Source organism: Populus trichocarpa, chromosome 2 (assembly GCF_000002775.5).
Source record: "Populus trichocarpa isolate Nisqually-1 chromosome 2, P.trichocarpa_v4.1, whole genome shotgun sequence".
In the NCBI taxonomy this organism is placed as follows: Eukaryota; Viridiplantae; Streptophyta; class Magnoliopsida; order Malpighiales; family Salicaceae; genus Populus; species Populus trichocarpa.
The window spans coordinates 19,796,508-19,806,195 of record NC_037286.2 but is presented as its reverse complement, the minus strand read 5'-3'; the positions used below and the strand labels follow the sequence as shown (position 1 = coordinate 19,806,195).

General features: G+C 35.5%; 2 protein-coding genes across 2 annotated transcripts; both read left to right on the top strand.

Annotated features, from left to right (window-relative positions):
• Positions 1–2,990: 2,990 nt before the first annotated feature.
• On the top strand, positions 2,991–7,226 carry LOC7458240 (RNA-binding protein BRN1). The gene is made up of 9 exons (XM_024594413.2): positions 2,991–3,448; positions 3,532–3,614; positions 4,743–4,794; positions 4,949–5,074; positions 5,171–5,250; positions 5,957–6,130; positions 6,328–6,604; positions 6,710–6,853; positions 6,930–7,226. The coding sequence occupies exons 1-9, from the start codon at positions 3,268–3,270 to the stop codon at positions 7,055–7,057; spliced, it is 1,245 nt and encodes a 414-aa protein (XP_024450181.1). The 5' UTR covers positions 2,991–3,267; the 3' UTR covers positions 7,058–7,226.
• A 137-nt stretch (positions 7,227–7,363) lies between these two features.
• Positions 7,364–8,757, top strand: LOC127904941 (uncharacterized). The gene is made up of 2 exons (XM_052450150.1): positions 7,364–7,848; positions 8,023–8,757. Exons 1-2 carry the CDS (start codon positions 7,751–7,753, stop codon positions 8,306–8,308), a joined length of 384 nt encoding a protein of 127 aa, XP_052306110.1. The 5' UTR covers positions 7,364–7,750; the 3' UTR covers positions 8,309–8,757.
• Positions 8,758–9,688: the final 931 nt, after the last annotated feature.

The window sequence follows — 9,688 nt, the reverse complement described above, 5'->3', positions numbered from 1 at the left end:
TGACGTGGTAAAAAGTGAAAGAGCCTTTTACCTGTTTGGCATCGAGTTTGCAATCATGTTTGGATGCGTTTGCCTTGAAAATATAATAAATTGATTTTTTTAGTTTTTTTTAATAATTTCAATATGCTAAAATAAAAAATAAAAATTAAAAAACAATTATTTCATTAAAAAATACTTTAAAAAAAACATAAAAAAAAAATCAGAACTTACCACCATCAATGAACAGGAAAGGCCTAGGGAGTTTTGGTCACCGTTCAACCACGTCTGACTGATGGCATCACCTCCCTGCATCGCTGCTAACAGAGTCAACACAAGCAAAAAGCCAAGAAAGCTAAATACATTAGTGAGAATTGACAGAGAGCCAATTATATAGGCTTAAACCGTGAAGACCGTTACTATTGGTCTTCAATTGGATTTGGTGACTCCCACTTTGATGATGATTCAGATTTCAGATTTCAGAAAGAGATGTGTAAAAGATACAAAAGTAGATTAAGAAAATCACATGTCAATCCTATCTTCATATTAAATTATCTTTGAATAGAGCTTTTGTTTTATTTTTTTCTACAGATATATTTAATTAACAATATGTATAATTTGTTTTTTTTTGTTTGAATTTTAAGTGAATTTGACTTTGTTACAAACGAATCACATGTATACTTTTTATTTATTGTTATTTGAATATTAAATGAATTAGATCTTGTATTTTTATTATTTATGCTTTAAACAAATGCATTCCAGTTTGGGTTTATATATATATATATATATATATATATATATATATATACATATAAGAGAGTCATGGATGAAATTTGTTTAGGGAGTTAATTGATAAATTCTCAATACTTTTTTTAAGAAAAATAAAGTTTACAAAATAAAATAAAGTTAATTTATGTTAATTGAAAGATTAATTCTATTTATTAAGAAATAAAATATTATCAGATTAATTCTATTTATAAAACATCTTTTTACCATCGGTTGTAATGCTATTTTAAATTTTAAATTAAAATTGATTTTTGTTGAAACTTAGAAAATTGAAGGGATCCGATTCTTATAATTAGTAAAGATTGAGGATTAACTTAAACATTTCACACAGAATTAGAAAACACCACCCGTGTTCTTTGCTTCTTTCATTTTAGTTCTTTATCTATTAATTTCATCATTCCTTACTAATTTTACACAAATTAGCTTCCAATTAGGCCATTAAATAGCAAAATAAAAAATAAAAAATGAATGAAGATGAAAAAATTAAAATTCATAGGCACAATGAATTTGAAAAACCAAAAAACCGATTAAACCGAGAAAAATGAAAAAAAAATAACTGAAAAAACCAAACCGTGAAAAAAAACCGATTAAACCGATTAAAATTTTAAAAAAACCGACCGGTTCGGTTCGGTTCGGTTTTGGTTTTATAAGCCTGAAACCAAAAAAACCGAACCAAAACAAAAAAACCGGAAAAAACCGAGCCAAAACCGGTTTGAACCTAAACTGGAACCTGTCAGTTTGAACCTATTTGGTTTTTTTTTAAATTTTAGTTTAATTATTTTTTTTTAATAAAAACTAAACCAAATAAAAAAGATCACCCTGCCGGAAATAATAAATGGAGTTTTCTATAAAAGGCATAACCGGAACGTTTGTCTTGCTAGAAAAAAGAAGTCACAATAAGAGTACAGGCACATGTTGAAGGCACAAAATTAAACCTTCATCCAGTCAGATAATTTCAACTACTACTGATTTGGTGGTGTTTGTTTTCATTGGGGGGCTTTTTAAAAAAAACATTTATTTTTTTTGTTTTCAATTAATTTTTTTAATATATTTTTTTATCATTTTAATATACTAATATAAAAAATATATTTTAAAAATAACAGAATCTTTTCTTAATCGAGAGTAGGAGTACTTTCCTATTTTTTGCCAATTTCTGCTCATCGTATCTTTGCACATGCTTTAAAACGGAACTGCCGCCAAACATGAAGTTGGTGTTTCTACTTCTAGTTAAAGGCAGGGTAAAGGGCTTCACTTTTCTTTTCTTTTCTTTTTTGTCGAAATCGTAGATTAGACCTTGAGGACACGTCATCGTAGGCATGCAAAATTCAAAAGGGAGGAGGGAAAATGTTATTTCATAGGCCTAGCAAGACTTGAGAAAGAAAGCAAGGGAAGACAAAAACGGGGGAGACTTCAGACTTGTCCTTCTCATTATATATCTATCTGTCATATTGTTTTAATTTGGGGTGATTTTTTTTTTGTTTAATTCAGTTTTTATTAAAAAAAAAACTAAATTGATTTTTTTTTAAAAATCGAAACTGAACCGAAACTGGTTCAAATTGACCGGTTTCGGTTCGGTTTGGTTTTTAGAACAAAAACTGGTTTAAACTGGTTTGACTCGGTTTTTTCGGTTTGACTTGGTTTTGGCTCGGTTTTTTCTCGGTTTGAGTTCAGTTTTTTCGGTTTCAGGCTTATAAAACAAATCAAACCGGTCAGTTTTTTTAAAATTTTAATCGGTTTTTTTTCACGGTTCGGTTTTTTCAATATTTTTTTAAATTTTCTCAATTTAATTGATTTTTCGATCCCATTAACACAAGCAAGAACCATGTGGACATGCGCGCTGCTCGCTTTTAATTTTAGAGCCTCGGGCCTTTATCACAACGCGGCAAAATTCTTATCACTGCTATCTTGTTTCGTCTATGAGATTCAAATTAAAATTCAAAAAATGATTGTAGATAGTTATGAGTTTTCTGGAAAAAAAAAGAAAAAGATTTGCTATTATATATGGCGAAGAAATTCCAGATAACCCGAGAGAGAGAGGAGGAGGAGGAGGAAAAATCACTCCGGTCGCCATGCCATGCCATGCAAGAGAAAAGAAAAGAAAAGAAGAAGAAGGGCGTTACAGTAATTTAAACTGAGAAATAGTTGAATAGACATGACTAGAGAGTAATAACTACACAAAGCACACCCATCTCCAAGCCTCAAAACTCAGTCCGAAACAGCTGTAAGGTCAGTGTTGTAAATAAATCGAAAGTCTAAGCCCAAATGGAAACTATTTTATTTTATAATTTATCCATCGAAGATCCAAATTTGCCATCCAGGAATCCCCCAATTTCCATGCGACGACGAAATCACCAAAAAAGAAAATAACACGAGAAATCTGGAGAGAGAAACAAAGCCAGTGAAGAATTCCAGGGGGGGGAGGGGAGAGTGTGTTACAAGCACACCAACACGAACACAGAGAGAGAGAGAGAAGGAGAGAGTGTTTAATTTAATTTGTTCGGGGTAATGGCGGAGGGTGAAAAGGAGAAGAAATCAAGCAGCAGCAATAATGAGGAGAGCGTGAAGCTATTTGTAGGTCAAGTACCAAAGCACATGACAGAAGATGAGGTTCTGGCAATGTTCAAAGAGTTCGCTTTGGTGGACGAAGTCAACATCATTAAAGACAAGACCACTCGCGCTTCCCGAGGTTGCATACTTGCTTTAAATCCTTCACATTCAAGATTCGCAGTGTGTAATGGTTCCTGCAACCCTAATTTCCTCTTCTCTTAGGTTGTTGTTTTCTAATATGTCCTTCCAGACAAGAAGCAGATAAGGCTGTTAATGCTTGTCATAATAAGAAAACGTTGCCCGGGGTTAGTCCTTCCTCTAATTTGATCTCTCTCTCTCTCTCTCTCTCTCTGTACAGTCTACAACTTGCTGATTTCTTGTTTTCTATCCACATTGTATTGTAGATGAAATGTGATTAATTAATTCTTCCGACTTAATTTGAGTAGTTTATTTTATTTGGTATTTATGGAAATTACTTACTGTGGTTGACTTTGGAGCCATGGGATGATTTCTACTGTGTTTGATATATTGTGAGTGCCCTGTGGATCCTGTGATGTAATGGTTATAGATTACTGATGTTGATAACTGTTTAGTTAATTATTATTAATCATGTCAAAACAAGCCTCGGTGATTTACAGTAGTAGAATATGTTTGCATCACAAGTAAATTTTACTGTGTTGGAGTTGGAATCTGTTGCAACGAGGACTGGTTTTGTCAATGAGATCGTGGTAATTTTGCTAATAGAGTATAGGAAAGACGGTGGTGTTTTAGGAGGGATGAAAAGAAGTTGGCAGTGAAAAGTGTGGGTGAGTCGCTCTACACAAAATGAAATTAGGATGCATCTGTAGATGAGAGAAAATGTTGAGAGATTCTAAACCAAAATGGAAATTGTTTCGAAGAATGTATTGTAAGGATGTTGTGACAAAAAAAAAAAAAACCTTTCGGCAGGAATAAGTTGCGATGGAGTCTTAAGACTTCTTTGAATAGTTTAAATTTGAATGTAAAGCCAATCATTATGGAAAAACCATCGATACTTCTAGTTCATTACTAGATTATTTTAGATATTGCAGCATATGTTCACAATTGATCTTCAACATTCGATGGTTAATTACATCATATCTCAATCACTGTTATTGTAGATGAATAGTCATGCAATCTGGGATTTTGCTGGCCTAGGTGTTTCAGTTAATCAGGATTCTTTGAGGTCTAGCCTTTTTCTGGTTTTGTATAATCTGTTTTATTTAGGGGTTTAATTCTCAATGCCTTCTTTTGTTAAATATATCTCAGTGGTTGGATAGTCTAATAACTTGCAATGTGGTCCTTGATCAGTGCTAGCTTCGTATGACTTGTGCTCTTATTTTAATTAAGCTCTAATGCATTCATCTCACTGTCTCTCTAATTGAAATGCATCCTTTTCTTTCTTTCCAATTCAGGCATCTAGTCCTTTGCAAGTGAAGTATGCAGATGGAGAGCTGGAAAGGCTAGGTGTAATAAAATATCTTTGACTATTGATTTATTTGCCATTAAGATCATTACTGTGAATTGCTGCAGCAAGATTTCTCATGCCTTGTCTGATACTTTTATTTTAGTGTTAATTTAGCATGTCCCATTATGATTTTTTTTTGTCCTTGCAATCCAGAACACAAACTATTTGTTGGTATGCTTCCAAAAAATGTTTCTGAAGCTGAATTGTCCGATTTATTCTCTAAATATGGAATTATAAAGGACTTACAAATACTAAGAGGTTCTCAACAAACAAGCAAAGGTATTCTTTATTTAATAATCCTGATTTCTTATCTGGCTGTTGCTGTGAAGCACTGAACTGTACTGTTCTTGCTGATCTCAATTAACTAATTGGCAGGCTGTGCTTTTTTGAAGTATGAGACAAAAGAACAAGCCCATGCTGCCCTGGAGGACATCAATGGAAAACATAAAATGGAGGTGAGCTTTATTGGCCAATGGAACATAGTTTTCAAGCTCAAGCAATTATTCTTTCTAGTTAGAGCCCAACTTTAATTCTATGCTGTTTAATAATGTGATGGGAAAAGTCATCTTTTTTTGTCTGTCTTTTTAATCAATTTTGGTTATCAAATTGAACTTGAACATTGAATAAGGTTTTGTTACATGATGTAACATCATGGATCTGCCTGGTAAAATTTGTCATTTAGTCACTTTGATGGTGGTATGCTAACTATTTGGTCAGACAGGTGATGAGCTTTTGGCAGAATAGCATAAGTAACTTTGTCAAAATAATTTATGTAGCTTTCGCTGAACTTGAACAACCAAAATTTGTATTTCCTGAATAGGCTGTACAAGATGAAGGTATAAAACCGATCACAAACTTGTATCAATATCAATATATTTTTCTCTTACAACAAATGATAGATCTAAAATCAAAACTTATCTTTCATTTGACCTTGTCGCGTTCTTAACAGATGCTGTAGGAACGAGTTCCAAGTTTTAACTAGTTTTTTTTTTTCTTCTCCCTGTTGAGTTTATGTTTTATATATTTATTTATTTCTGTAAGTTATAAAGAATTGAGGGTCAAGGGCCAGTCTTTGTAAACCCGTTTAAAACTTGGAGCTCAGCATTAATATGGATGCATGAATCAATGATATGCAGTCTGATCGCTCTCTTGCTTTGTTAGGGTTCAAGTGTTCCTTTGGTTGTCAAATGGGCAGATACAGAAAAGGAAAGGCAGGCTCGGAGGGCCCAGAAAGCACAATCTCAAGCTATGCCCAATACTGATTCACAACATCCATCATTATTTGGTGCCTTGCCAATGGGATATGCTCCCCCTTATAATGGATATGGATACCAGGTCTGTTTCTATTTTTCAGGAAATATCCCAGAATCTGCAGTTACCAAAACCTTTTGGAACTTGTCAGGATCTTTCTTGACTCCCTAACTTTGTAGTATCTTGCTTTACTTTCTTCATTTAACTCAAACTTTTTATCATTTACTATTTAAAATCAAAATGGTGTTAAGAGCGTGGTCATCTCTTTGTTTTCCTTGTAGGCTCCTGGAGCTTATGAACTTGTGCCATACCGTCTGCGTGGTGGGATCAGACCTGACCTTTCACTCAATATTTCCCCTAGAAATTATGCTCCTGCTGGTTATATGGGCTCTGCTTATCCTACGATGCCAGGTCTTCAGTATCCAATTGCATATCCTGGAGCAATAATGAGTCACCGACCTTTGAGTAACTCTCCTGGTACATTATCACCCACAGTTCCGAGCTGTAATTCTGCAACATCTTCAGGTGCCAGTGGAAGTTCTGGGGGTCAAGTGGAAGGCATGTTTATTATATAATTAATATTATTCCATGTCTTGTTAATTGTCACTCCTTTTTGCATTCCCGTGGTTCTTTTCTCCTAACTGCCTGTGTTATTCATCTTAGGTCCACCTGGTGCTAATTTATTCATATATCATATACCTCAAGAATTCGGTGACCAAGAGCTTGCCAATACTTTTCAAGCATTTGGTCAGGTCTTAAGTGCCAAGGTCTTTGTTGATAAAGCAACTTGTGTTAGCAAATGTTTCGGTATGAACTTTACTTCTGAGCCTGACATTTGCAATTAGGATATCTACCTATGTCTCTGAGAGGCCTTTATTTGCAGGATTTGTGAGTTATGACTCACCAGCTGCAGCTCAAAATGCCATTACCATGATGAATGGATGCCAATTGGGTGGTAAGATGTTGAAGGTTCAGCTTAAGAAAGACAATAAACAGAGCAAACCTTATTGATCAGCAGATGAGTCAAGGAAGCAAGCAGGATTCTGTGGACATGTATTCATGGGATTGAAATTCCCAAAACTTGTAATTCACTGTGCATTGTGTGCCGATACAATTTGTAATTTGTGTACCATGGAAGTTCATTTAGAGATTAATTACCAATTTATTGATTTTTCCCTGAGAGCTTCTGTTAGTAATATTCTATGCCAACCTCCATTCCTCCATGGAAGCAGCATCGTGACCGCCACCAGCACTTCATCTTCTCTTGTGCAACACCGTGGGCAGTCTAACGCAGCTGGTTGCAGCTCTGGCAGCATCTCGGTCCAGCAGACAACTGCTTCACCTTGTCCGTTCCTGTGGTAGAACGCAGTCCAACCACAGCAGCACCGAGCAACCACCTTACTTCACCGCCACCAATAGCAGCAGTTCCATACTGCCACCAATAGCAGCAGTTACTTACTCCCAAGTTTTCTTCCTTTCGTATGAAATAACTTGCTTAAAGAATGGGAACATGGTGTAGACATATCAAAGGTTTTAACCGACACTCACAGCACAAGTGTTATCTTCTCAGTCCAGCACTAGTTCCAACATCTTCGACTCCTCCTTCCATGGCAGCCGCAACAATACTGGTCTCAGCTGAGAATTCACAACACCAGCACTGGTGTTTTATCTTCTCAGTCCAGCACTAGATCACAAGTGTTTAAGATGCTTCTTTTGGGTAGCAATTTGTTGGCCCAATCTTTTCTTGCAGTTCCTCATCCCAAAACATTGAAGATACTGGTGGTTCACCTCACAGGATTCAGGTACCTCTGATTTCGAAGCTTCAAGCTTAAACCTGGGGGTTGTGATAATCTGTTCCAGTTCCTCATTCTGGTGGTACTCCTGTAATTCATTTCACATGGCTGTCATAGATCTGATTTTGAAAAATTTGTGCGCGTTAAGTTAGTTTTTGTTTTTTTTTGTTTTATCTTATGAAGACGGCTGATGAGGACACTGAATCGAAAACATTGTTTACGCACCAGAGTTGCTGTCTCCACAGTCCTGCAGTGCCGCCGCAGTAGAGTTGTCTTCAGCAACCCAAAACAGCGTTACAAACCATCTGCTGCAGCCACCACTAAATCGCACCCTCCAGCAGCAGCACTAGCCGCAGCCACCACAACTCGTCTTTTAGCCCTAGCGACGCCTCAACAGCAGTATCAACAAATCAGCAGTCATGCCTCGTCGCCAATAACAACAAGAAAGAAACTCAGCGAAGAGGATTGAAGCATAGAAGACATTGAAGGTGAAATTAATTAACGTGCCACGTCATCTGCCACGCCAGCCCTATGGATCCACGTCATCCACCACGTCAGCAGTCTGGAGCCACATTAGTTCAGTCAGCTACGCCATTGGCCGCCACGTCAGCAGCATCACCATGTCATCACCTATTGCCACGCCAGCTGCCACATAATCTAAGGTCCATCTGTGATCAATTCCACAGCTAAATCTTGGTCGGTAAATAACTTTACGTTTTGGTTTTTTTGATTTTACCTCTTTGGTATTCGAAATTATCATTAATATTTCTTTTGTACCAAAAAAAAGAGAAAAAAAAATAGCATAACAAAAAATCTCACCTAGCATTTTTAATTGTTAATTTTTGTTCATCAACCTTTTTCATCAATGATAGCTAATATCTTATTCTATTTGATAATTATGAATCTTTGCTTATGACATCGTGTTTGATTAATCATTTACACTTAAGAATCTAGTATTACATGCTTACAATTTTATTAGTGTAATTTGTTCTTGATTAATCTCCACATTTAAGAAAAAAAAAGGATAAAAAAAAAAGAGATAAAAAAAATTAGTTTTATTTTTGTATTGTGACTTCACTTGCAAGAACCATTTGTGATCTCAATTTCATTTCTAAGTGAGTGTTGCATGCTTTTGTGCCATGATCATCTAGTGTCCAAACTTAAGTTTACACTTACCGTAGACTCAACCCTTAGTCATATTCTTATGACCATTTAAAGGGCACTGCAAACTTAGGTGATCAACATGTTTAGAAGAATTGAGCCCCAAGAGAGTTTTCGAATAAGGCACTCAAAGACCAATAAATATCACAAGAATAATCATTATGGACAAGTTCACTCTGAGCGCCACCAATATGACTTCATTCAGGTTACTCGAAACACGGTGACTTTGATGAGCGAGTCTGGAGTTCTAACAAAATAGAAGCCCCCACTTTTGACGGTCGTCATGACCCTTGGATATTTGATATGTGGATTTGTGATATGGATAGATTCTTTGAGTGGCATAACTTGTCTGCTAATAGGAAAGTTAGATTTGCTAAGATGAAACTCATTGATGAAGCTAAAATTTATTGGAGAGATGTTGAGGATTGTTTAGAGATGAGAGGTAAACCTCCTATAACTGATTGGATTAAAATGAAACAAAAACTTCTGGAGAAGTACCTACCCCAGTCTTATAGGAATAAACTCTTAGACCAATGGAACAATCTAAGACAAGGGAATAAGTTTATCAATGAGTATATAACGCAGTTTAACGATTACATGATTAGATGTGCCATAAGAGAGAATGAAGCCATGACTTTGCGTAGATTTTTTAAAGGCTTAAATGATGATCTTAGAAAAGAAGTTGAAT